Source organism: Natator depressus, chromosome 16 (genome assembly GCF_965152275.1).
Source record: "Natator depressus isolate rNatDep1 chromosome 16, rNatDep2.hap1, whole genome shotgun sequence".
NCBI classification, from domain to species: domain Eukaryota; kingdom Metazoa; phylum Chordata; order Testudines; family Cheloniidae; genus Natator; species Natator depressus.
The window spans coordinates 8,524,346-8,552,253 of NC_134249.1; the positions used below are offsets into that span (position 1 = coordinate 8,524,346).

At 49.0% G+C, this 27,908-nt stretch overlaps 1 protein-coding gene across 1 annotated transcript in view; it reads left to right on the forward strand.

Moving 5' to 3' along the window:
- LOC142000011 (uncharacterized) overlaps nt 1-27,908 on the forward strand; it is a 252,023-nt gene that overhangs the window by 62,014 nt on the left and 162,101 nt on the right. The window contains exons 2-6 of the mRNA XM_074973989.1: nt 10,661-10,808; nt 11,228-11,386; nt 18,450-18,645; nt 22,419-22,574; nt 25,605-25,643. Coding sequence (XP_074830090.1) covers nt 10,661-10,808; nt 11,228-11,386; nt 18,450-18,645; nt 22,419-22,574; nt 25,605-25,643 — 698 coding nt within the window. The remainder of the gene's footprint in view (nt 1-10,660; nt 10,809-11,227; nt 11,387-18,449; nt 18,646-22,418; nt 22,575-25,604; nt 25,644-27,908) is intronic.

The window sequence follows — 27,908 nt, forward strand, 5'->3', positions numbered from 1 at the left end:
TCTCTATAAATGTTTATTACCTCTTTTATTGGACCAGCTGGTGAAAGAGACAAGTTTTCAAGCTACACAGAGCTCTTCCTCAGGCCTGCTCTTAGGAAAGTTTTATGTGATTTGATTTGTGTGCTTAACATTCACAGCAGTAGCGTGTACATTTGTTTACAAGTGAAAGAAATTACAGGGAGGAAATATTGTTTTCTATTCTGTTTTAACCCATTTACTTTGTGCATTTGGCAGTCACTTCATTTTAAAATTCAATATTGCGGTTGTAAAATCAAACCCGGGGGATACAGGCAGAGGTAGGACTTGATACGGCTTTTAACTTTTTAAAAATATTGACCCTCTTTTAAGGTGACACTGTCCCTTTAAGAACAGAAGCATGTGTTAAGGACAGTCCTGCTGTGTGACGTTAGCTCTGGTGAAAGGTGCTGGATGGACAGCCTAGAGACAGAAGCTGAGGATTTATCCACAGACACAGAACAATTCATGCAGGCTTCCCCTGCTGTCCCCCAACAAGGTAACCCACATGGAGGGGTACTTTGCTGTACAAGTTTTGCTGTCTGTCCAAAAGCTTTGCCACCTCTCATGTGTAACATGATGCTACTGTGCACCACATGGCCACCTCTGACCCTTTTGCAATTAGCGATCGCACCCCAAAAATGTGTATCCGAAAACACCTGCCTAATGGCCTGTTTTCAAATCCCATTGCTGGCTTTTGTGAGACTGACCCACCTCCTCCCCGCAGCGCATCTCAGCGGGGCCTACAAGGTGCGCGGGAAATCGATTGCACTAAAGCAAAATGACTCTGCTCTTGCATCCCTTGGTTAAATATCATTGTTCCACCCTGGCCTCTCTGCAGCAGCTTCTCTTTTGGTGCACCCCCGGGCATTGCAATAGATGCATTTGCTATGATTAACCAGTGAGCTTGGGTGCATCTGTAACAGGGTGTTTATGGGCATATCTGGTTTCGAACAGGATGCTATTCATTGGCATCTCCACAACCAGCTTGGAACTGGTCCTCCCAAAATATGCTTGGCGCTATAGTGACCACTGATCAACTTAAGATCGAGATGACACATTCTTGGCTGCAGTCTCGTTGGCCTGTGCTTGCTCCTGCTAATGTTGGCCTGTGCACAAGTCTCCCTGGCCCAGAGCTGGCTGGAAAGGTTTCTCTGTTGCCTTAGCAGCCCAGAGGCAAGTTCAATTTGGCAGTGAACGTTGGATCTCTAAGAATCTTCTCTAAAGTGATGAGAGAACCTTCTCTCGTCCTTTTGATTTGAAGGCGAAGAATGCAGAGTAGATGCTAGTTAACACAGCATTTTGCATACTGAATGTACCCAAAAAGTGCTTTGAAAAGAGCTAATGTGCTTGAAGTGAACTGGGAATCTTACCTCTCCTTTCGGAAGTACAGCAAGGGGAATGAAGGTATAGGCTCAATTCTGGGATGATTCTGGACGAAATCTCTGCAAGGTGCACTAGACCTGTGCTCCTTTGCCACAGCAGTCACCAGGGAACGTTTCCTCCAGCGTGGAATGGGGAATTCACCTTGCTAGCCAAGAGCACACCTCTGGAAAGGAAAGCACTTGCGAGTCGGAGGCCTGTGTTAATGGTGGTGCCACCGCTGACTATGGTCAGCCTGGGGGGGAACTGGATGCTCGGTCTTGCACTGACACAGAGAAACCCAGTGGGATGGATTGGCTGAACAGTCATCGCTCTGCAGAGGGCAGCGTGGTGACCCTCCCGTGTTATGGGGTGCTTGGGCACTGCAAAGGGATGTGTATGGAGGCTGTTGCAAGGTGAGGGGAGCTGCCTGCTGACAGGAAATGCACAGAAGCTGCGGCCTTGATATAGAAGAACAAGCAGTGGTGACCCCAACAAAACGTGCTGCAGTGCTGGGGAACCTCTGGGAGAGGACGGGACTGAGAGGAGACCCCTCAGTACTAGGCTTGAGGAGCTCATGGCCCTTTCAGACATGCCTAAGGGCCAAGCTAGGGGCTACTCTCTCATTGTTTAGTTAAATCTGTTGCAGCAAATGAGTCTAGAGTCTAATTCACCCTTCTTGAGTGCTCTTTCATCTGTAGGTCTCCGAGCTCATCGGTGAGTGAGTGTGATGATTTCCCCATTTTCCAGGTGGGGAAACTGAGCCACTCTGAGAACTAGACTAACTGGTGGTAAAATTCCCCTTCTGCTCCTTGTGCTGGGTTTAGGAAATGCAGCGCAGGTAAGTCTCTCAAACAGATGCTTCACTTCGTAGGAAACCGAAATAGATGGGAAAAATCCTCCTTCAGCATGGGATCAATGTAAGGAAAGGTTTCCCTCCTGCTCTTATGGTAATTGCACGGGCTGTGTGTGCATCCGTTCGAGCCATCCCCTCCCTTTTCCCCCCGGTGTCTGGCCCCGGTGACTGGAACAGCCTGCTTCTTTGTTAGAGCTGAGTGGTGCCTCCTTTATTTAAGGAGTAGGGGCTTGTGCTTTTGGTGCTGGAAGTCCTGGGCTCCCTCCCGACTAATGGCCATGCTGGCTGAATATGAATAGGACCATGGTTCATTCCATTTATCTGTCATAGGAACTGCCAGGATGGCTCAGACCTGTGGTCCATCCAATCAAGTATCCTGTCTCCCACAGTGGCCGGCACTCGATTTGGGCACGTGTTTTCTCGTGCGAATAGAATATTTGATGAAAAATGCGTTTTTCAGTCGAATGAAAATATTTGTGCATTTGGGTCAAATTTGGCAAATAGTTTCAGCTGAATAAAACTGGAGGAAAAACTCCAAGAGTCAAAACATTTGATTTTGACATGTTCAGAATGAAACATTTAGCCTTTTCATTTCAAAAAGATGTTTCTTTTAGAACTGTAGCTAGTTTTACAGACAAACACCACAACCCACAAAACCCTGAAATGAAATGAAAAGTTTTGTTTTGCCCAAATCAGAACATTTTTGGTTTTTCATTTCATAGAATAGAAATGAATAGTTGTAATTTCAGGTTGACCTGAAACCTAATTATTTGGAAAAAAGAAAAGGAGTACTTTTGGCACCTTAGAGACTAACCAATTTATTTGAGCATAAGCTTTATTTGGATTTTTCGGATGTGGCCACCAAACTGAAAAACCCAATTATTCATCCCAGCTCTAACGAGCATGTGCTGCTTCAGAGGAAGATGCAAGAAACTCTGCAGGAGGCAGATATGGGATAACCTGCCTCCTATGAAGGTCTCATCCTGGTCGCTAATAGTTAAAAATTAGCATAAGCCCTGAATCAGGAGTCTCAGTATCCCTTCCAGAGGTAACGGGTCTGTTTCAAACTTCCAGCAGGTGTTGAACTACAATGGAAGCAAAAATATTTTGAAAACTATTCCGATTAAAACTATTAATGTCCTTGTAACTACAAAATAGCAAAGGTGAGCGGGAAGTAGCGTTTCTCTGGGTTAATCTCCGGAGGAGAAGTTGCCAAGTTCGGCTTGGTTGAACACATCACAAAAGCTGCTTAAATGAGCTTGCCTTGCCACAATCTCCTCTGCAGAGCCAGTGCATCGCAATTGAGATGTCAGTGCCGAGAGCTGTGGCTTGTTTAAGCTGCTTGAGAGGATCGTGTTTGTTCTCTCTTGTAGCACGTCTCTTCTCTTCCTGCTCCAGTGGGTTTCTGAGGCCTGCTGGCTTATCCTGACAGAGCAGAAACTAGCCACATGAGGCTCGGCTAAACTAAATAAATGGAAACCTGCTTCTACTGTGGAAAAGTGCTGCAGTATGAAGTTAATGCAGAAGGGCAGCATCTGCACCCCGTGGAGGTGATATGCTAGTTTGGATCCCCCTGGTCACCTCTTAATGAAAGCTGGTGTCTTGGGAGTGAGATGTCCTTTATTTAAACATCTATTCAGCTAGCAAAAGGTGGAGAGGCAGTAATGGTGTCTGATGGGCCCGAGGTATTTCTATACTGCCAATCGCCATGGTTTCTAAGTGCTGATCTCACCCAAATACAAAGATGTATCTTGGGTACCAAAATTACTTACCTTTAGTTTCTTGCCTTCAGGTTAAGGGGTATCTTTTTATTATTTTCTCCCTCATTTCACTCTCTGCCTCTTTACCCCCTCCTTTGAGGGACCCCTGCTATATGCACTTTGAAAGCACAGATGATATCACCACAATTGGGTGCTGGTGGGACTGCTGTTTTTGCAGTCAAGTTGTACTCTTGCATGACCACTTGGTTTGCTGGCCCCCCAGATCAGGATGGGACTGTGTGGTATGTTCTGGTCTTCCACACTGTGGAATATAGCTGGGATCCCTTTTTGGTGACACGTGCTTTGTGCCTGTCTGAATCTAGTTTAAAAGGGAACGTGTTAATTTCATGCTTAATTTTTTTTTATTTATTTTTTTTGGTCAATTTCTGTTTTTAAGGCAGGTGAAAGGTGTGCAAAGAACGGTGCCCTCTGTGTGTATGCAGAGCTGCTACAGTACTGGTATTACATCCACACTCTCCTGCAGCCCCAACTCTGGGGTGGAGGCGGGGGTGTCTCTAGGGTCCCTGTTTAGGAAAGCACTGACGCATGTGCTTAAATGTTTCCTGAATGGGGGCCTGTGCTTCTTTTGGGATTGGGGCATTTGCTTAAAGTTAAGCACATATGCCTATTCAGAAAAGCAGGGAAGCCTGTAAATATGTGGTTAAAGTTAAGCACATACGTGCTTTCCTGAATTGGGGCCTAAGTGTGGGAAGATGGGTCATCCTGTAGAGTGTGTCCGGTCCACAGCCCCTCTTCCGAAACTGACAATGAGGAGATCCGTTATTGGTGGGGGGTGTTATGGTCTCGTGCCCATTGGGAACTGCACTGACACCCGCCACCCTCACTTTATCTATTCGCACTGAGAGCTGGGCAAAAGCCACGAGTCTCTCCTGCAGATCCCCAATCCTCCCACTGGGCTATGCTCCCTAGAAAAGTCCTTTGAGGAGACTGACGGCAGAACTGATACATTATGGCATGTGAACTGGATCAAAACAGCTTTCTTCTCAATTGACTTGTTACTCAAGATCTGTGCCTTGTGTATATATCCTGACAAGCTGCAGTGTGCCCTAGGGTGTTCCTCTGCCCTGGAATAAATCTCTCACTTCATCTACAGTGGGAATTGGAGTGAAAGCAGAGGCTGGATGTCTGCCAAGTGATTGCAGACGCTAGTGCAGATGGTACTGGCAGGGCTCCCGCTGTCAAGTAGTCGAGTAAGATTGTCCACGCCCTCCCACCTATTGCATTACTGGCTCCATGAAAACACAGCGCGTTTGTGCCAGGTGGGCCCAGCGGGGTGTTGTGTGAGATAATTACCTTCTCCCAGCCCACTGGCTGGTATGGGGTTATTTCCTGTCATGTGTCATGCAGGTCAAGGCAGAAGGAAAGGATGTGGGCACAGAGATCCCAGAGGCAGAAACGCTTCCCAGAAACGCTGGGAAGTCCTCCCCACCCGCTGCTTCGGTGGCCTTTGATTCCTGACATAATGCCACCTTTTCCCCCTTCGTGAGAGCTGGAGCTGTGACATTGACAAGAAAGCCAGCTCCTGGCTCCCCAGCCGGGCTGCTGCTGCGTCTTGGCTCCAGGCCAGGCTGTCACCCTGGCTTGGGCTGCCCCCTAGGGTCCTGGCTCCCCACTCCCTGCCCCGAACACAGCAGCTGACTGGACTCCGGGCATGGATCTTCTCACTGCATCCTTAGCCTGCATCCTCACTACAAGGTGCGTGGGTTCCAGCCCAAATTAAAGTGGATCCCAGGCTTTTAACCCCACCCCCCTCAAGCAAGGTCAGTTTGTCTGGGCTTAAAGCACTTCCAAACCCACGTTAGAGGTTTTTCTGTGTTGATGGTAGGGGGTTAAAGCTACAACCCAGGTAAGAGCCCCGGGTAACTGTGCTGTGTGGACATATCTAGATGCCCAATTTGAGATGCCTTTAAAGTAGCCTGGAGTTCAGAAAAAGCTGAGCACCCACCGTCTGCAAATCAAGGTCCTTTAAGGCATCTCAAGTGAGGCACCCAAAATCACTTGTCACTTTTGAAAGGCTTTGTCCTTGGGTCAGACTCTCTGCAGACGCCACTGTAACCGTTGCACTTGGTTCATGTCCTGGAGGCTTTCTTCACAGCTGTAAGGGCTAGAGACGTGCTTTTTTTATTCTTTCTTTGTGAAACTGAGAGAACAAGATGGTACCTCGAGAAAGGTGGAGTACTGATGTAACTGGCGCCCTGGGGAGGAGCAGGCTGAGGTGGATGCTCCAGGATAAGCAGGGCACTGCCTCCTGCATATCTAAGGTGTGATCATTGATGTTTGGTCAGGCCATCTTACCCCTCCCCATTAAGCAGTGGGAGCGAGGTACTGAGGTTTTGTCTGCACTGCTAAGAAAAGATGTAAGTTTACTGCGGAGTAATGAACACGTCTTGGTTCTCCCATTGTAACAACCATAGTGGAGGCAAGGCACTGTAGGTTTACATCAAGGTAAAGTCAACCCCCGGTGGGGAGGAGTGTCGTGCTGACCTTGCATTGCTACCTGGTGGCAGCCACTTCAGGATTTGACAGCGAGAGCCGTGAAGACGAAGCCTCAGTCTGGGACATTCTAAGAATGGAAATGCCTTAACGTTTGAAATCAGCATCTCCGCAAAACAGAAACAAGCCCTGCAAGAAACCGCCCTGACATTCCCATTGCTGATTTACTGGGGGCTGGAAAAGCTGTGTTTATTAGAAGAAAGTTCAGCCCCAGAGGTCTGAGAAGAGCTGCAGCTGCTGATCGGCACCAGACGCTCGGGACCCTGCTTTAAACTATGCAGCTGCTGCACCCACATTCCTATAGAAAATCCAGTAGGTCTGGGTGTGTTGTGGGAGAAAGAATTGGCTGGAAAGAGAGGAGCAAGAAAATGAGGGTGAGAGAGCGAGCCTGAGAGACCCTCCAGCACTAGGCGAGGGAAGGGAAAGGACTTGGATATGCAGGCATGCACTGTAGAAATACCAGAGAGGTCAGACAGCACTGGTCTTTTCCATCTGTGATTCTGTGAGGCAAAGAAAGTTCCTGGCTACCAGGAGCAAACCCATTTGCTCTGCAGAGGTGAGACTGAAAGGCAAGTGGATTGCACGTGGACGATGCTCAGACACTGTGGTGATGGGTGTCAGTGTAAAACCCACAGACAGATGGATGTTCCTTGAGCTGAGAGTTGAGCATGTGCATATTTATCCGTACGCATGGCCTGGTTCTCCTCTTACTTATGCCAGCGTAACTTTTGACTTCCATGGAGTTACTCCACCCTTACACTGGTGTAAGCAGTATCTGAACTGGGCACCATGACTACAGTTGGTGCAGAAAGTCGCTTGGCTTTAGACAGTGCCTTTCATATCCAGTGTGTCTCAAATTTCTTTACGAAGCACTGACCTAGGCCGTGCTTATCAATAGCTAATAGTTTTGGATGCTAGAGTCTGTGTTATTGAATCTGCTGTATGGATTGCTATGGGGTGATGGTGGATAGAGACACTTGGACTGTGAGCAGAGAGACTTGTGGTCTGTTCCTGGCTCTGTCACTGACTTGCTGTGTGACCTTGGGGAAGTCACTTTGCCTCTTTCTCCTCCTGCCCTCTGTCTGTCACGTCTATTTCGACGGTAACCTCTTTGGGGCTGGGACTCTCTCTCACTATGTGGATGCACAGCACCTGCACGGTGGGGTCCCGATCTCAGTTGGCACCTCTAGGCACTACCACAGTATGAATGTTAAACATGCTAAGGTAAGAGCTGGATGACTTAATTTGCAACTGCAGCCATTACTCGGCTTGAGTGGGGGCTGGGGGTTTCTATGGAGCTGATCAGCTCTGTAGCTGGCGGCTTGGCTACATGATTTCACAGCTGGCATATTTCACAGTCTTGCTTGGCTGTGTCTGTAACCGTGCTACCAGCAAGAGAAGCCACCTGTAGCAAACACTGGGGTGTCTAATCTGCGAATGTCATTTATGCTCAGCTTAATTCTGTAACAATGGGGGCAGTCGGGGTGATTTACGAGTAATTTGGGGTCCTGCTGTCTGTCAGCATTGGGGCTTCTTCTCATCTTGGCATTTTTTTTTTAAATGCTGGTGCTGGATGGACATCACTGGAGACTGAAGTCCTCTCGAGCAGTTACATCCCTGGCTGCAGCCTTGTGTGCTCCCCCATCATTGCCCTTCCTCAGGAGTTGGCGTTGAATCTCTTCCCTGCACCATCTAATCGTAGACCAACCAGGATCCCGGTCACTGCTGAATGTGATGGTTTCTGAGATCTAAACTGGCAGAAATACCCAGGCTCATTAGGAATTCATCGGCTGGATTCCTAGTGATGGGGACAAACAGCACTAGCGTAGAAGATTCCTAGGGCACTGCCTACCCTCCAATTGTATTTTCTCTCCCTTCCTTTCTGGTCTGACTTCTGCTTTGCTGAAACGCTTCGATTTAAAGCATGGATTCTCAGCCTGGGGGTTGTGAACAGACTTCAGGGGGTCGTGACCACCCTCCCCTTTCTTTATGGCTAGATGGGGAGGGAGGGAGACCCCAAAGGTTTTTGCTCTTGCAATGTGGGGTCATGGCTTAGAAAAGGCAGAGACCCACTGTTTTTTAAAGTCCTAACAACTTCATGAGCTTGATTCCAAATGTTGTTTCAAATGCATTTCCATTATCAGCGTGGTAGCCTTGGTCCACTCTTAATTGTTCGTGGGGGAATCTGGCTCTTCTTGGGCTCCATATTACCCTGTGGTTGCTGTCCCTTCTTGGGGACATAAAGATCCGATGTAGCCACACTGGAGTTGATGTGGCCCTCGCTGCCCCAGCCACAGGGTTGAACCTTCCGCTTCTCCGCTCGCTGGCTGCTGGCATTGCAAATGTTTTGCTCAAACTGTTGTTCACCGTCATGCTCACCAAACCACATTGTTTGCCCCGCTTCCTGCATTAAAATGACTGGGTAGAATTCATGCAGAGTCCAGATTATTTGGAAACTGGACCCATGAACCATACAAACCACCTAGCGTTGGTTCAAGAAGTGAGACTATTCAGGTCTGAGGCCAACATTTTTGTCCATTGCCTGGAGTAAGCGACCGGGCCCGGGATGGCGAGGATTTCACAGCAGAGTGCCCTGGCTTTTGCTGCTCTTCTTGGCAGTAGCAATTAAACTCTTTCCTGAAGTCACAAAGTAGCTTGCCCAAGGCCACAGTCCTTGCTGGGGAAGGGACAGGATAGTGTGCATACGGGACAGGGACAGGAACATACATGACAGGACAGTGTGCATACGTGACAGTGTGCATACGTGACAGGGACAGGACAGTGTGCATTTGTGACAAGGACAGGGACATACGTGACAGGACAGGACAGTGTGTATACGTGACCGGGACATACGTGACAGGGACAGGACAGCGTGCATTTGTGACAAGGACAGTGTGCATACGTGACAGGGACATACGTGACAGGACAGTGTGCATTCGTGACAAGGACAGGGACAGACGTGACAGGACAGGACAGCGTGCATACGTGCACACGCGTGCCTGCTGGGCCCGCTCTCGATGCTCGGGCGATGACACAGCCGCAGGTGCTTTGCCCGTGGAATGCAGTTGTCTGGTGCCTGTTCCCACTCCCAGAGCAAAGGGCTGTGGGACCTCAGCCCTAGTCGTCCCTTGTGTGCTTTCCATCTGACACATGATCTGCTCCCCATGGGCAACTGCGTTACCGCCGGGCATGCTGTGCTGACGCCTTGCTATGGTCCTGCCCTCTCTCCGGCAGGAGTGTTGCCAGTCTCGCTGATGTTGCAGGAACCTTTCCTCTCCTCTTGCTTGGACCTTCCCATGGCTCATTTTGTAGCACGTGGGACACAAGCTTTTTGAGAGGAACCATTTTGTCATCAATTGTAATTTCCAGGTAGCAGTTCAGTGCCCCTAGAGAGAGTCTCTCTGAACTGGCAAAAGGGCTGTGGCCAATCACAGAAAAGAGAGCTGTGTTTCTTCAGCACGAGATGGGGGGTGAGGGGGGTGATACCTATTCATGGGGTCCTCACACTTTTCTTGTCATCGCCTGCAAAGCTCCTTTCTGGGATATGAAAAACCTGCTGTGGGAATGGCTGTGGTCATGTTAGACTGAGGGCACCAGAGGGAAAGCTAGATTCCAGACGTGCCTGGGAATATAGCGGCGTCCTTTTGGACGGTGCAATGCCAAGCTCAATAGGAGAGTGAGGAGAAAGGCAGTTAACCCAAACCTTTTGCTCTGATAGTTACCTTTAGCTGGGTGGAGCTGAGGTTGTAGGTGGATATGTGGCTGGGGAAATATTAATTAGAAATAACGTCACACCCCCTTAAGACGTACTTCACTATTTAATCCACGAGGCAGTATTTTGAGTCCTTCTATCTCCCGAAATTCAGAGGTCATTCTGGAATAAGCCCATCTTTGGCTGAGACTATTTCAGTGATTCTTACAGCTCAGTGACACTTCTCCGGGCAGGAAGATTACAGCCACAAGCTGTTCCTAAGCATGATCGTTCTCCTCCTGAAAGCTCTTTCAAAGGGCTGTTAGCTGTGGGGGACCATGTTCCCGTGGCCTCCAGTACAGCTCTGAGCACCTTGCTAATGGTGTGAGCGGCACTCTGGTGGGAGGATGCATTAAACATTTAGTGTCTGTCTCTTTCCTTTTTCCCCCTCCCCCCATGCAGATGAAGTGAACTTGCTGGACAAACTGACTTCCTCCCCCCAGGACTTCAGCAATATTTCCCTCAGTTATGACGAAGCCAACTGCAGTGTCTTGGAGGTTGGACAGTACTCCACCCTCAGCATTCCCACCCTGGAGGCCTTTGGGGACAGGTAGGCTGATTTCCCAGAGGTTCTTAAAATTGGACTCCCTGCACGCCTGGTGATTTGGCCTTTAAAAGCCTCATTCCTCCCTCACCTCCCCTTCTTGGGGTACATCGCCATTGCCGCTGGGGTTGGGCATGGCAGCTCGTGTGGACGTACCCCTGCAAATAGAAGGGAAGAAGCCATGGCATGGGCTTCAGCCCCAGCTGCACAGGTGAATACCTACCCCGGGGGGACAGGTGGGCTTGTGTTGCCTGTACTACGGCTTCCTTAATTCTGGCACTTCGTTACTTTTCTGTGCTTGACTTTGCCATCTGCATAATGTTCTTTGAACTTAGTTTTTGTGTGTCAAATTCTGTATAACGAATGAACGATCGGTTTATTACACCAGATGCTACCGGATGCTCTGGCTTGCTTCCCTCTCCTAGGTTTGCAGATGAGCTGAGCGTGTTGCTGAAACTTAGGTATTCTCTGAAGGAGGAGACCAGCCTCTTGACGATCCTCAGTCATCGTAGCCATGTGCTGTTCCAGATCAGGATTAACCCCCTTGCCTTGGTCTTTGTCACCACTAGGAGGCGACATTATGAGTAAGTTCCACCTGAGCTCTCTTCTTCCTCTACCCCAAAACGTGGGAGGATGGGGGGCACTTTCCAAAAGCAGGCACTGAAGCTGAGCCTGCTGAATACTTAGATGTGGGTGCAAAGGGGTAACTGCCTGGGCAAGCCAGGTCTCAAGCATGAAGCTATCCGTTAATGCTAGAGCTGCTATGTGTTTTTTGCTGGTTTTTTGATTGCACCCACATATCCATCCACTGCACTCTCAGATGCCTATCTGAAAATGTAGAACTGTGGTCTTTTGCATATGGAGACATGCTCTAGTTCAGTGGGTTTCAAACTTTTTTTACTGGTGACCCCTTTCACATCGCAAGCCTCTGAGTGCGACCCCCCTCTAATAAATTAAACACACTTTTTAATGTATTTAACACCGTTACAAATGCTGGAGGCAAGCGGGGTTTGGGGTGGAGGTTGGCGGCTCGCGACCCCCCGTTTGAGAAGCCCTGCTCTAACTCAAGCCATGAGAGAAATTAGTTGGCAGGTGTGAAGGTTCTCAGGGTGCCCGGGACTGAGTCACCTTGTTACCCCCTGCCTCCAGCATGAAGGAGTCTTGCTTGCGTTTCACTGGGTGGCAGCACCCCAGTCCCAGAGTCCCTTTGAAATGTTTCCCCGTGATATCCAGCCCTAGCCTGCTCACGGAAATATCAGGTCTGCTGTCCCACAAGAAGCAGTATATATACCAGCCAGGAAGATTCAGTTCTGTTCCAGCATTTTGCTTAATATCACCGCTCTTAGATATAATGAAAACAAGAATACATTTATTATCAAAGATTCCAGATTCAAGTGATATTGGAAACAAAGGGTTACATAAAAAACAAAATCATAACATGCTTTCTAGAGACTAGTTGGCTGAGATCCCGTTTTCATGAATGTAAATGCACTGCCCATTTATTACTATGTACATAGGGTGACCAGATGTCCCGATTTTATAGGGACAGTCCTGATTTTTGGGTCTTTTTCTTATATAGGCTCCTATTATCCCTCACCCCCGTCCCGATTTTTCACACTTGCTGTCTGGTCACCCTATACGTACGTGATAAGGGGTGTCTTCTTTGTTGTCTTCTTACACCCCCACAGCGTTCATTGTCTGTCCTCAAAGACAGGATAACCACCCGTGGCTTGGCTTTCCTGCATGCTGCTTCCCTTTTGACTTTGCATCTCTTCGCTGACGTAAATCCGTTGTGTTAGCTTACAATGCGTAAGTTGCATCCTGACAGAGAGAGAGGTGAATAAACTTCTCTTCTCTGACGGAAAACCTGTTTTTTCACCTCTGCTGCTGACTCATACCTTGTTATGGGCTGTAAGATCATATTTTCAGTATATGTATGTAACTCCTTACACAGTATCTCTATATACATTTCACAACGATATCAATGACCAGTGTGACCCCGGCTTTCATTTAAGACCTTATATGACATTCTTTAGTGAACCAGAATGTACAGACCAGAATCAAGACATTCCTGGAACCCCCTCGCTAGTTGGCATTAAGAGGTTCTTAGATCGCAGCAGGGAAGAAGGTTGGTGATGCAACAAAACTCAGGGTCTTTAATATTTATCAAGTGTGTGGCAGGCAGGGCCGCTGCGGCTGGTCATATCCCCTCAAAGTTCTCCAAGGGTCTGTCCCTGCTGACATCTGAGGCAGGGCTCCTCCGACTGCAAAGCAGCACCTCTGCTACTTGTACCAAATAAGAGTCAGTCGTCTGATACCCGTTTCCACTGCTTGGGCTGTTGAAGGGTGAGCTCACTGCAACTTACTGATGCAGGTGAGTTGACAGGACAGGGCCTGTGCGTTAGTCACACATCCACTAAGGTGAAGGCTGCTTTGGCAGATTTTCTAGGTTAAGTGGAAGGGTGTGGGCCTGGTTTTGCCCTGGAGCGTTGGATACTATCCTCCTGCTGGTTGTGCCTGCTATTGGACATCTCTCCCCCCCCCCCCCCCGAACATCGTTCTGGGGAGACAGCATGTTAATGCTCTCTCCTTCTGTTCATGGAGCAGAGTCCCCCTCGGAGAAACGGGGTTACTCCCCCCATCCACCCTGTCCGGGTTGGAAATTGTTTGGCGGGAGGAAGCGTTAGTCACCGGGATGTACGGTTGAGCTGTTGGTCTCAGGCCCCGGCTGCACTCGGGGTGCGATCCCCCTGGTTGTGCGCACATGCTTGCGCTAGATCTTAGTGAGCTGGCAGAAGCATAAATAGCGTAGCCGCGGTGGCACAGGGAGTGACAGTGGAGGTATGTGCCGAGTATGAACCAGGTTTATACCCGGGACAGCTAAGCCGCTACCCAGGCTGCCGCAGCCACCCTGCTTTTATACTCACGCTAGCTTGATGAGAGCTAGTGCACGCATCTGTACGCGAGCAGGGGAATCACACCCCTAGCTCCTAGTGTAGACGTAGCCTAAAAGCCTCCAGCGGTGGCTAATTCGTCACATAGGGGCAGAAGAGAGAATCTCTTGGGGGATACAAATATTTGAGTTCGGTCTGTCTGGCCACGCTTCAGTCGGCATCGCGAGGCAGGCCTTTGATACTGTTCTTCACCTGGGAAGCCTCTTACAGGTCCAGATGCCAGTGATTCCCCCCCGGGCTAATGCTTCACAGGTTTGAAATGTTGTGGTTGGAGGAAGAAAATAATTTGCAGCGAATCCAGGCTACCGTACTACGCGGATGGTTCATGTGTGATGGATAGACCCCACCCACCTCCGTATGGCAACTTGAGTGCTTTGGTTTTGGCCTAGCAATCGTTATGTTCATTCTGGACTGAAATCACACTCTGACCTGGTCATTTGGGAGGGATTGTGGCCTAGTGGCTAGAGGAGTCAGGAGACCCAAGTTCTATTCCAAACTCTTCCAATAGATGGCTGTGTGGCCTTGGGCAAGTCGCTTCTCTCTGTTACTCAGTTTCCCTGTCTGTAAAAATGGGCATAATGCTGGTGACCACCTTGGTACAGCACTCTGAGATCTGTCGATGAAGGGTGCTGTATAAGAACTTTATGGCATTTAGAATATTTATTATTAAAGGTTGAAAGAAATGGGCATGTTTGTTAAAGACAAGGCTGAGTAGGGACCTAAGTGTTCAAATATGCAAAGGATTGTTTTAAAGAGGACAGCGATCAATTGCTCTCCTTGTCCACTGAGGGTAAGACAAGAAGAGAGCAGCTTAGTTGGTAGCAAGGGAAGTTGAGGTTAGATAGTAGGAAAAACTTTTGAACTGTAAGGATAGTTAAACTCCAGGATAGGCTTCCAATGGACGTTGTGGAATCCCCATCACTGGACGTTTCCAAGATCACGTTGGACAAACACTTTTCAGGGATGGTCTAGGTTTATTTAAACCTGCCTCAGTATAGGATGATGGACAAGATAATCTCTTGAGTCCCTTCCAGTCCTACGCTTCTATGGTTTTATGATTATTTGTCATGATGTGCATAATGACACATCTGTTTTGCTCATGAAACCCTCAAAGCCTGTTTCAGACACAGCCGTGCCTTTTCCAAGGATCCTGGCTGAGATCCAGTCCTCTTTCCTCACTCTCCAAGAAAGAGGGAGGCTCCCTTTCTTGCCTGGTCCATGAACGCCTCATAACTGGTTTCCCCAATTATTTCGCTGCTGACTGGCAGGCAGGGAGCGTCCAGAGCAGCAGCTGGAGTTGTGTTCCCAGTGACCCGTCCCCTGTTACTGTGACTCCGGATTCAGTCGTGCCTTGGCTCGGGACTGCAGATGACACAACGGCAAAGTGATGGTTCTAAACAGCCTCATGCGCTGAGTGTGTCGTAAATGTGGCAGGTGGGGGAATCTGCGCAGTGTAAAGCCAGGGGTCGGAGAAATTGGGGTGCGGGAAGTGCCAGCCTAAATAAAAGAGCCAGCTGACACAACCTATGACTCGAGGATTGGACCAGAGCCAGGTGGGGACTCCGCAGGCAGCTTGGAAAGGGTCCCTGCACCATTCAGTTTCAGGGGATGGGATTATCTCTGCCTTGCCAGAGCCAGTCCTGGGTGGAATTTTTAAAGCCTTTGAAAGTCCACACATGCTGCTATCTGCAGTGAGGCAAGATCTGTCCAGAGCCAGCATTGCTGTTCAAGCTCTGACTGAGCCAGCCTCCCGCCCCCTGCCCTCCTGTCCCCCGTCCGTCCCCCCACCCCAATCCCAGCTGGAAAAGTTGACTCTAAACCAGCTGCAAAACTCCAGGAAAGTGTTGGATAAAGTGGCTGACTGGGAGATAGTCAGTAGAGTGCAGTCAATTCCATTGCTTTGGTGCCCACGTGACGTGTTACCCTACAGAGGGAGTGGGGCGGGATGAGTGGACGCAGAGGCCTGCTCAGGACAGATGGACATTTGGGAAAGAGGCTGTAACTGACTAGATGGGGGATTTTTCTACAGATTCCCCAATGCACTGGAAAGCTACAATATTCCAGCGCTGAGAGACTGCAGTGATGGTGTGTGTCTGTTACAAGGAGAGCTGAGTGACTTTTAAAAAAAAACAAAAACAAATAGTTTATTTGCTGAGAAATGCAGTTTCAGTCCATCTGAAACGATATGTGAATTTGATGACCTGATTAGTTTAGGCTGGGAAAAAGGCTGTCAGGGTCAGCTTTAGAAAACCATGTTGTGTCCCTAATGATCCTGAGCCCAGTGGTTAGGGAGACCCACATTCAAATCCCCACTCTGGAGCAGGAATTTGAACTCGGATCTCCTCCCTACCAAGCTCTAGGCTGTTCTGGGGTTGGGTGCGTTCCATCTCTGCTGTGGAAGCTTTTCCATTTTTTTCTGTATAAATATTTACTCGTTGCTGGAGCGGGGATTTAGAATCATAGAAGATTAGCGTTGGAAGAGACCTCAGGAGGTCATCTAGTCCAACCCCCTGCTCAAAGCAGGACCAACACCAACTAAATCATCCCAGCCAGGGCTTTGTCAAGCTGGGCTTTAAAAACCTCTTAGGATGGAGATTCCACCACTTCCCTAGAGAACCCATTCCAGTGCTTCACCATCCTCCTAGTGAAATAGTGTTTCCTAATATCCAACCTAGACCTCCCCCACTGCAACTTGAGACCATTGCTCCTTGTTCTGTCATCTGCCACCACTGAGAACAGCCGAGCTCCGTCCTCTTTGGAGCCCCCTGTCACGGAGTCCCTGGGCGATGCTCTGGAACTGCTCCCTACAAAGCCAGTCAGGACTCTGGGGAAGTCTCCTTTCTGTGAGCAGACTGTCTTCAGGACACACAGCTCACACAACTTCCACCTTCCTGGATCTGACCTCGGAGCATTCAGCATCCTCTGCCCCTCTGTGCGCTTCCCACAGCAAGTCCACCCAGGCGGGTCCTGGGGAAGCCAGAGGGTCCTGCACCCCAGCTTCACAGTCAGACGTGACTCTCAGCCAGCCTGTAAAACAGAAGGTTTATTAGACGACAGGAACATGGTCTAACACAGAGCTTGTAGGTGCAGAGAACAGGACCCCTCAGCCGGGTCCATTTTGGGGGGCAGTGAGCCAGACAACCCCGTCTGCACTTCACTCCATGTCCCCAGCCAGCCCCAAACTGAAATTCTCTCCTATCCCTCCTTCTCTGGGCTTTGTCCCTTTCTTGGGCCTGGAGGTCACCTGATTCCTTTGTTCTCCAACCCTTTAGCTCTCACCTTGCAGGGGGGAAGGGCCCAGGCCATCAGTTGCCAGGAAACAGAGTGTCGGCCATTCTCTGTGTCCAGACCCCTGCACACACCTGCCCTCTAGGGCTCTGCAATGATCATACACCCTTATCCCAGCACCTAAATACTTAAGAACTGCATAGGGGAAACTGAGGCATCCCCACACTATTCAGAGGAAACATTAAGAACAGTCCCGCTTCGTCACACCCCCCTTCAGGTAGTTGAAGGCTGCTATCAAATCCCCCCTCACTCTTCTCTTCTGCAGACTAAACAAGCCCAGTTCCCTCAGCCTCTCCTCATAAGTCATGTGCCCCAGCCCCCTGATCATTTCCATTACCCTCCGCTGGACTCTCTCCATTTTGTCCACATCCTTTCTCTACTGAGGGACCCAAAACTGGACTCAATACTCCAGATGTGGCCTCACCAGTACCAAATAGAGGGGAATAATCACTTCTCTCAATCTGCTGGCAATGCTCCTACTAATGCAGCCCAATATGCTGTTAGCCTTCTTGACAACAAGGCACACTGCTGACTCATATCCAGCTTCCCATCTACTGTAATCCCCAGGTCCTTTTCTGCAGAACTGCTGCTTAACCAGTTGGTCTTCAGTCTGTAGCAGTGCATGGGATTCTTCCGTCCTAAGTGCAGGACTCTACACTTGTCCTTGTTGAACCTCATCAGATTTCTTTTGGCTCAATCCTCCAATTTGTCTGGGTCACTCTGGACCCTATCCCTACCCTCCAGCGTATCTACCTCTCCCCACAGTTTGGTGTCATCTGTGAACTTGCTGAGGGTGCAATCCACGCCATCCTCCAGATCATTAATAAAGAAGTTGAACGAAACCAGCCCCAGGACTGACCGCTGAAGTCAGGTCTCCTCCCTCCAAATCTGTCCTCTGAATCAGGCAGAGAGACTATACAAATCCCCATCTGGGGTGAGTGCCTTCATCATTGGGTAGCAGAGTCCGTCTCACTCTCTTTGGCCCAGGGAACAGCCATGTATTTATACAAAGTGGAACAGCTGCAGCGGGCGAGACAGAGAGCAGAATGGCCCATAGGCTGGTGGTTTGGATGCTCACTGGGCAGCGGGGACCTGAGTTTTCAGAACTAAACTGAATATTTTTTCTGATATTTTTTTTCCAGCTTGCTTGCCAAACTGAAAACCCAATTATTTGCCCAGTTCCAAGTAATGGAAGGGTTTGATTTCCATGAGACACTTTCCTTTGGCTTCTAATTATCCAGTGCGTCCAGAGTAGTTGGCTGCAAAGCACAACGGGGGTGAGCCTGTGAGGGGGCCTATGCTAATACTGAATGGTGAACCCAGCCCTGCATAAGATGTTGGTTGTTTTGTGTCTGTCTGAGCCTCCTATTCTGTCTTTCTCCTGTCCCCAACCTGGGGCACACAGGTTCCCAGTTTCCATCCTGGGTGATGGGGACTGGCATCAGGTTGCCCTCAGCATCTCCTCCGAGAGACTGGAGCTGCACGTGGACTGTCAGCTGGTGGAGAGCGTGGGCTGGTCCAATTACTTTGGGATGGGAGTCACCATGCAGGGGCTCGTCATTCTTGGAGGCTTGATTGAATCCTTTGAGATTCCCTTTGAGGTGAGAATTTGCTTCTCCTACACACAGACTCTCCTTTTTCAGCCCAAAGGAGCTGTGTAAGCAACTTGCGGGGGGGGGGCCCTCTAATGAACAGGTGCTGGAATTCCATTTGCTGATGGAACCCCATCTCTTCTCTCGCTGAAAACACCCTGTTTACTTTTATTACACAGGTGATGTGCAGTGCAAAGGCTTCAAAGTACACCGAGGGTTTGCTCCTAGGTCAGAGAAACCGAAACGATAAAATGATGTCAGCTAGCGAGACGGAAACTCCCAATAAAATCCCCTCTAACCCACTCCTTTCTCCATGTGTCCGTTACAGACGTGCCCCCGCATGGCGCGGAGAGGAACTAGTTTTGTACGTCCTCTGAGATGAGTGACTTTTTAAATAAGCTGTGAAGGAAGAGCTTGGTGTTCACTCCACACTAATATCCCCCGACAGGATCCGTAAGCCTTTTGACGTAGAAAAGTCCCAATAGCCACGTGTAAGAACTGGCTGTGAATGGAGCTCGAATGAGGGCATCAGGGAACACAGCATCTCATTTCCAGCCAAATCAACACGCTTGTGGCTCCTGAAATTTGGGAGGAGAGAAATCAAACAATACAAAATTGGCACTCTGACACAGCAGCGTTCCTATTGGGGTTTGTCTACGCTGCAAACCGAGGTGTGATCGCTTTACTCTAGCGAGCATCGCTAAAAATAGCAGTAAAGACATAGCTGCGCAAGCCAACCAGTGACTCTGTCTATGAACACTCATTGCTAGCCTGCAGTGGGGTCCATGTTCTTCATTGCTTTTGGTACCCAGAAAAGCTAGATTAAAGTTAGCGTGCATATATCTACCCAGACTGCTTTCATGCCCCTGATTGCAGCATAGCCATGTCCTGAGGGACTCTAAGCTCCTCACTAGCATCTTTCACACCCTCCAGGATGTTTATAATTACCTCCATTTTACAGGGGGATAAACCAAGGCTCCCACAAGTTGAAATGACTTGCCCAAGATCACACAGCAAGGTGACAGGATCCTGGAATATAAACCAGGATTCCCCCAGCTACTAGACCATGCTACCTTCCTGTTCAATTGATCCTTGCTTAGACAGTGCAACTTGTTGTGATAAATGAAAGCAGGCGGGGGGAGCTCCCTTTTATAGCCAGCCAGTTAGCTATAAAATCCCCCTTAGTAGCTGTTCTCTACTTGCTTTTCCTGTATGTTAACAAGTCTCCCTGCTCTACATAGGTAAAAGGAAGGGAGTGGGCACTTGACCAAAAGAGCAATGGGAAGGCTAGAACTTTTTTAAATTGAGAAAAAACTTCCCCTTTGTCTATCTGTCTGTTCTCGAGGAGAAGCAGAGAGGAAGCAACTACGCTGTAAAAAGCTTGGGGCCAGGTATGAAAAATCATCTGTATCATACCTAGAAACTACTCATTTGAAATCCCAGATATGTAAGTAGATCAGGAAATGTCTAGGAAGACGCGATTAGGTCTATCTCTTTTTATTTCTTTATGGCTTGTGGACTCCTCTGTGCTAACCCCAAATGCTTTTGTTTTGCTTGTAACCTTCAAGCTGGACCTCAAGAAAGTTATTCTTGATGCTTAATCCTTGCAAGTGGTTTTTTTAAAATCTAGCAATAGCCTGAGTTTTCAGATGTATTCTCTTTCTTTTTGTTTTTAATAAAATTTACCTTTTTTTTTAAGAACAGGATTGGATTTTTGTGTCCTGAGAGGTTTGTGCCCATGTTGTTTAATTAGCTGGTGGCAACAGCTGATTTCCTTTGTTTTTCTTTCTCAGCTCTTCCCACAAAGGGGGGTGAACGGGTTTGAGGGTACCCCACAGGGAGGAATTCCCAAGTGCGCCTTCCTGGGTTCTCAAAGGGGTTTTGCACTTGAGTGGTGGCAGCATCTACCCATCCAAGGTCAGAGAAAAGCTGTAACCCTGGGAGTTTAACACAAGCCTGGAGTGGCCAGTATTAATTTTTAGAATCCTTGCAGGCCCCCACCTTCTGCACTCGGAGTGCCAGAGTGGGGATTCAGCCTTGACACTTGGGCTGTAGAATAACAATATTATTTGCCTAGACACAGTGTCTAAAGGGTCCAGGTAGGGATCTGGGCCCCGTTGTGCTAGGCACACTACACGCACGCATTGGAGATACAGTCCCTGCCCCAAAGAGCTTCCCGTCTACGAACACACAGCAGATTACAAGAAGTAGCTCTGTTTAGGAAATGCCTAAATTTTATTGGATCCAGGATTATTTTAGGGTCTTTGCACTGAAACCCCCTCCCCAATAACTAACATGCAAACCAGGAACCTGAGGTATCAGATTACAAAAGGCAGCTCTAAGGCTCCTTACCATCTTGCATCATCTGCGCTATGCCCTCCCTCAGTATAGCTCTGTCACCCTTCCCCTCTCTTTCACAGCCAATCGCCTGGCCAACCCCTTGGCTTGGAAGGAAGATTTCATCTCATTAAGTTGGCCTCGGGTTCGGGAGATTAACCAACAGCTTTCGCACATTTATCTCCTCTCCACTTTTATGGCTCCTTGGAGACAGCAGGCGAGAATGACTAAATGGGGCAGGCTTGTATGGAGAGAGATGTTTGCTCTGGACAGTTACGGGGTGCAGAAAAAAGCTGCTTATGGCTTCATGATACTGCAGCTAACAAATCATTGCACCAGTTACACTGGGCTCACGAGACAGGGGAGAGGGAGGAGAGGCTCAGAAGGAGTCTAACAGAGAAGCCCTGTTTGAATTGGTTCAGACTTTAATAATTACAGAATCTTAGCAACTGTGGAGACTCCTGGCTTCTCCAGGCAAGCAGGGCTCTTCCCACTCCCCCACCCGGATGCCCATTTCACCTCTCCCAGTGCCAAGAACCTGGCCCTCAGTGTTGCATTCCCTACAGGCCATCTGTTCTTCAGATTCCCCTGGCTCTGATGTGCTCTCCCTCCCGCTGGCGCTTTCTCCTCTGCACAGAGCTGTCCCCAGCAAAGGCCAAGGAAGGCAAAGAGCTGCTGTCTGCCCTGCTGTATGGCAGCCAGCCGGGCATTTCAGCAGTGGCCTTCTTACACCCCTGCTCTAGCCAAGGATCCGAGTGTGAGGAGTGAGGCCTGGGTGTGGGGAAGGTGGTGTTTGGAGTTACCAGCCAACACTGACCTCATGGGGACAGCAGGTTCTTCCGTCCCTGTCTTGCCAAACGCTGGGGGGTCTAGTAATCCAGAGCCCTTCTAGGTAATTTCAGGCTGTGGGTGGGGGGAATGTGTCTGCCCTTTGGGGTAGATTTTTTTTATTTAGGGCCTGATCCGTCAGCATGCTGAGCCCCTTCAGAGCTGATGCTCAGCACCCTCTTCTCCATTCCCATCTCTCAGGAGATGCCCAGCACGCTGCAGAATCCCATCCTTCCCTCTCAGGAGTTGTGCTTGGATGTTCCTGCTGCCTATTGATCATCTCTTCTTGCCATGGAGCAAGGGGACGTGCCCGAGTTTGTGTTGGGAACCACGGGGTTCAGAGCCTTGGCCAGGCTGACACAGAAAAGGGTGCGGGACCAGGAGTTCTAGGCTCAGGCACCCCTGCCCTGTGGGGTCCCTCTTTTGGCCCTGAAATAGGATTCCTTCTGTGTAGGCTGGGGTGGAACATCTCCTTGCCAATGTAATTGCTGCACACCCTGAGTCCATATAACTCCGTTCAAACCTATCCCACGTGCGTTTTATTTGCCGCTCGTCCTCCAGAGGCAGTGTCAGCGGTTGGTGTGTAAACTCCATTTGTTTGTTTCCTTGCCTCCCAGGGTGCTCTGCAGCAGCTGACCTTCCAGATGGGAGACCCGGGGGCTGCCGGTGAAATCTGTGGAGGCTACAATACCAGCTGCACCAGCGCTTTCAGCACTGAAGCTTTCCGCAACCGGTCCCGCTCCCCAGGGGAGCTTTCTCCCGCTTGGCTGGAGGTGTGTCTAGGGCCTGCAAAGAGCATTCTTGGGTTTCCCCATTGCAAAGTGGGACTCAGTTTATCCCTGATGTTGCACTACTTAATGCCTGGGGTCCCTCCATTGACTTAATTCAGCCCATTGGGACTCAGGTTTCTGCAGTGACGTGGAGAGAATATGATGATGACGGTGACACTCTTTGCGTTTGGGCACCGGTGTAGTGTTTGTCTTTCTCTTCCCACGTGTGTCAGTGCTCCAGGGCCGGAAAGGAGCCCAATAGAGCACCTGTTTACCTGGTTCCACTGCCCCATAGCCCACGTAGCAGTGGCAGGTAGGAAGAGTTTCAGCAACGGTGTCGGATGGCACCTGGGGAGAGCTAGGAATAAGCAGTAGCTTTGGAGTGTCTGTCCTCTCATCCCAACCCGCTCTGTGTCTGGGGTGGGAGCTCACAGCCGTATTGCCCTGTCTCTGTTTCTGGGTGGCTCAGTAGAGTGACCTTGCCGGGTCACTAAGTCTTTAGCCATGGATGGGCAGGGAGCATACACTATCATGCTAGCTGGGGGAAGCTGAATGGAAGCTAATCTGGATCAGCGGTGGAGGTGGAGAAGACGCCACAATTGCATGCATATGGAGGGAGGCTCATGGGCCAGTGATTGTGGTAGTTCTTGGTCACTGGCCATGTCTGTTTTATCCCTCATTCCAAACAGAGCCATGCCCATTCCCCAGAGAACCCCCATGGCAACATGGGAGATGATGGCTCTACTCCTGCAGCCTCTGCTGATCTCCTGGCAACCCAGGAGCCTCCGTTAAACGAAAGCTGCTGCGGTGTCATTTGGGGCTTTGGCATTTGACTTCCCTTTGTGAAATGGCAACGGGGTTTGGTGCAAAGGGGAAGATATGGCTGGGAGGGAGGGGTTTTAGCTGTAGGAAGTGTGTGTGTATGTGTGCACATTATTGTGTACTTGCGTGGGTGTGTAAAACGCACACAGCTAGCATTGCGTAATGTTGCAGGACATTTACCAAAGAAAGCGTGCGACTAATGAGAAGTGTGCTCAGGAATTCCATTCCCACTGGGAAATCCCACTGCCACGCAGCAGGGCCTGGGCACGGAACTCCCTCGTGCATCGTGTTTATGAACGTTTACTCCTCTAAGGGTATGTCTACACCAGTGGTTCTCAACCAGGAGTCCGGAGCCCCCTGGGGGGCTGCGATCAGGTGTCAGGGGGTCCGCCAAGCAGGACCAGTGTTAGACTCGCTGGGGCCCAGGGCAGAAAGCTGGAGTCCCACTGCATGGGTCTGAAGTCCGGGGTCCTAAGCCCCGCCACCTGGGGCTGAAGCAGAAGTCTGAGCAACTTAGCTTCACGGTGCCCCCTGTGGCAAGGGGCCCTGGGCAATTGCCCGGCTTGCTACCCCTTAATGCCGGCCCTGGCTTTATATGCAGAAAACCAGTTACCGTGACACAGGTGGGCCGTGGAGTTTTTATAGCATGTTTTGGGGGGCCCTCGGAAAGCAAAAGGTTGAGAACCTCTGGTCTACACTACAAACCTAAGTCGACCTATTTAAGGTTGACTTATAGCCACTGCAGTAATGTGCATGGCCACACTACCCTCCTTGGGTCGGTGGTCCATGTCCTCACGAGAAGCGCTTCCACTGACCTAAGAGGGGCAGCTTCTCGGCCCCCCACCCCCGCCCACTCCCCACCAGGATCAGGGTACCCTGGTCAATTTCCTGGCTCACTGAGCTGTGAAATTGACAAGACTGCTCAGCATGGAGCAGGGAGTAGGGTTGGAAGGGGCCAAGCTCTGGCTCCCAGCCAGGAACCGGGGCAGCCCTCCGACCTTCTCACCTTGGCTCCTAACCAGGAGCAGGGTCCAGGGTGGGTTTCCTTGTGAATTTCAGGGCTCCTGCCATGAAATTGACAAGATGGCCGGTGTAAGGGACACAGTGTCTACACAAACACTGCGTCACCCTAACTATACCGACATAAGCCTTACCCCTCTCCTGGAAGTGGAGTTATGTTGGTGTAGCAGGGCACTTACATTGGTAGGAAGAAGGTTGTCGTGTAGACGCTAATGTAATTGGGTCGACATAAACTGTCTTATGTCGACCTAACTGTGTAGTGTAGACCAGCCCTAAGTTACTGATGTAATTGAAAACCAGAAGCGTTGTGGGTCTCCATTTAACCAAGGTTCTTAATTATTTCTCAAGAAGAACTGCTGCTGCTCCTGGAATCCAGTCCAAAGGAACTTGTATCAGTTCTAGCACAGTCTTTGCTAGCCTGGGCAGCTCAGTATGGGCTCAGAAGCAAAATGCCCCAAGTTGCAGCACAACAAGAGTTACTCAAGGTCATCCCCAGTAATGATGGTACTGGTGCATTAGATGGCGCTGTTTTTGCTCACGTTGCTTGGCAGATCTACTATCTAACATTTGCCACAATCCCATGAGGTTGGTTCGTATCATCTCCATTTTACAGGAGAACTGTGACCCAGAGATGGTCTTGTCCAAGAGTGTACTGGAAGAGCTCAGAATAGAGCCCAGGTCTTTGTGGGCCACACCCATTGTTAACCCTTCCTAGAGCTGAGTAGGAAAAGACCTGTGTTCCCAGAGAAAAAGCTCCTGGAACTTTACTCCAGAATCACAAAAAAAAAAAAAAAATGGCTAAATGTGCACACTTGAAGCACAGGTGTTAAAGTACCAACCAAATTCCCCAGTCCTGCTCATGCAGCGAGAAGCATGCTGAAAGGAGTGACTTTTTACAAGAACCAGCTCTGTTACCCACTACGCTCTTAACCACTGTTCCCTCGAAGCTGTGCGCGTGTACACACGCACACAGATCCTAAACCCCTCGCACACGGCGAAACACCATGTGCACAAACATTTTCACAGAAGCACAACAATTTGCACAGAAGAAATTTTTTGCCTATACGGCCTGTCAGAAATTAGAGGGAACATTGCTCTTAACCTATGGAAACAGCAGAGCCATCAACAATCACTTACTTAAATAAATTCAGCTACTCAGGTAGTGACGTCATATTTCTCTCTCTCATCTAGGCAAAAGAAACCAATGAAATTCAGGAATCCTACACTCAGGTATGACTTTCCCAACTCAGCGGGGGGGATGTGTACAGGGTTAGTCCCTTTTAGGGAGGGGTTTGGAGGGGATCCAAGATAATAATTATCCAAGATCAATAATTATCAGGTAAAAGGCCATATTGCACAGCCAGGGGTACAAGTTGTTTGGTTTTTTTCCCCAAGCACCCCAAAAGTGCGCTAGATGCACTCAGAACAAACACTAGACAACATCCCTGTCCTGAAGAGCTTCCAGAAAAAATATCGAGTTACCATGAACCATATTAAACAGTAAGTGCAGAACAAGAGTCACAAGATTATGGCGTTGCTTGGAGTTTTGAGGGGCACATTTTGAGTGTTTCGTTTTTCACCCTTGATGATGGATTGAGAGGCTGGTCAGGCTTTGGTGGTGTTAGGCAAAAAGACTCTTTTCCCCAAGAATCAGGCAGGCACAGACAATATTGAAGGGGGTTTATTCACGGTACCAAGAAGACTGATAAACAGTTTCAAAAATATGGTGCCACCATGGCCAGTTATATACATTCTCTTATCAATTCATTTGCATTTATCTGTACATACAGAGACAGACATTGTTACAAGTCAAGAGAGAGCTCTGAACAAAGATAAAAATAGGAACAGTACGTACGTATAGGGGTCATCCTGATTACATCAAGTATCTATGGCTACCTTGCAGGGGAAAGAGGCGGGGAGAGGGGGGAGGGATGAGTGCTTACAGATATCTGGTGAGCTGTGAAGGGAGGGTTTGTTCTGTTCTAAGAGCTGAGTTACTGGGTGGACATTTGACCATATAAGTTTATCAAGTGTCTACAGTTGTCAGTGTCCTTGGGCTACTGAAGCATTCCTGCTTGATCTGTGGTTTCTGTCTTAGCTGTTAGCTAAATTTTAGCTCTTGCCTGACAGTGGAATGAATCAAATGGCTGCACAGATGGATCAGTTTGTGGCTGTAAACATGGGTCATGTGGCAGTGGAAACAAAAATGATCTGTAGGATAGCCAGTGCCGCCTGGAGTCCTTGTAAATGGGGGGGAGAAGGAGGTGGTGATGATGGGAAGATGGTGAATTCTGAAGTTGATGTTGGGGGAGCAGGAGAATGGCTACCACGTCCGCTGCTGATGTGGGACTTCAATGATCTGCCCCAGGAAGATTCCTGTGGCCACTCCCCCATCATTGAGTATTTGGAAGGGGCAGAAGCTGCCAGACCAGTGCCCAAATTCACTGCCAACCCTTTTCTCAGTATGGGGATGAGGGACAAGGCCAGAGTCACTTTTCTATTCGTAGGGGGAAAGGTTTAAATCAGAGGTGGAAATTTAAAGGGTTTAAGTGTGAGTAGCTTTTGAAACTTGGTGTACTATTTATTAGTTTTGAACAGTAGGTCACAGCAAAAGTTTAATAGCAGAATCCTATGGCATGGTGTCTCACTCTCACCATGTCATTAATTTTATGCAAAATACACAAATGTAGCTATTCACTGAATATGCCCCTAATTTGAACACACAGTTTAGTCTGAATGCATGTGCAATTGAGGTATCTGTGCAAATCCGAGCATACGCAGTTCTGAAAAAGTGTTCCATAAAATTCCTCACAATACATCAGAGAACTTTGATATTCCAGGCAAACTATGAATTGCCCTGAATTACGCAGCTTCACAGTTATCCAAATGAGAAGCCTAGTTTGTGATGCATTCTCCTTATCTATTCCGTTATCTGGCTGCTTTCTGGGCTGTTTCTGAAACCCGCCTCATTCTCAGTGGCTTTCCTACTGGTTGGTGTGAATTAGCGAGATTCTGCCATAGTAAGAAAGCCGGTGAATTTCACAGGCCCAGAGGGGAAGAATAATGAGATTCTGGAGCTGGGTCAAGTTTAATTTTTCAAGCCCTTAATCAAAACCAGAGATCAGCTTCTGCAGAGAGGAGGCTTTCACAGACCTGCTGCAGGGACTGTGATAAACTTCAGTTCATAGTTTTTGTTTTCAAGACTCTGCATTTTTAGAGGTAGATGGAAGCTCCAGAGTTTTCATTAACTGCTAATTAGGACTAACTAATTGCATATTATAAAGGGCTTGGTTAGTACAGTGCTGGAGCTGAGGGCAATCATATAAGTGGATCAGCACAAAAGGTACTAGATTAATTGCTTGGAGCTTATGTCATAAATCCATGTCTCCATTTTTCAAGGGTATAAGATCCTTGGGCTGTGTCTCCAGGCAAGGTTAGCAATTTAGATCCAGGGAAGTGCTGGTAACATGCGTTTACCCTCGTCCATCCAACCAG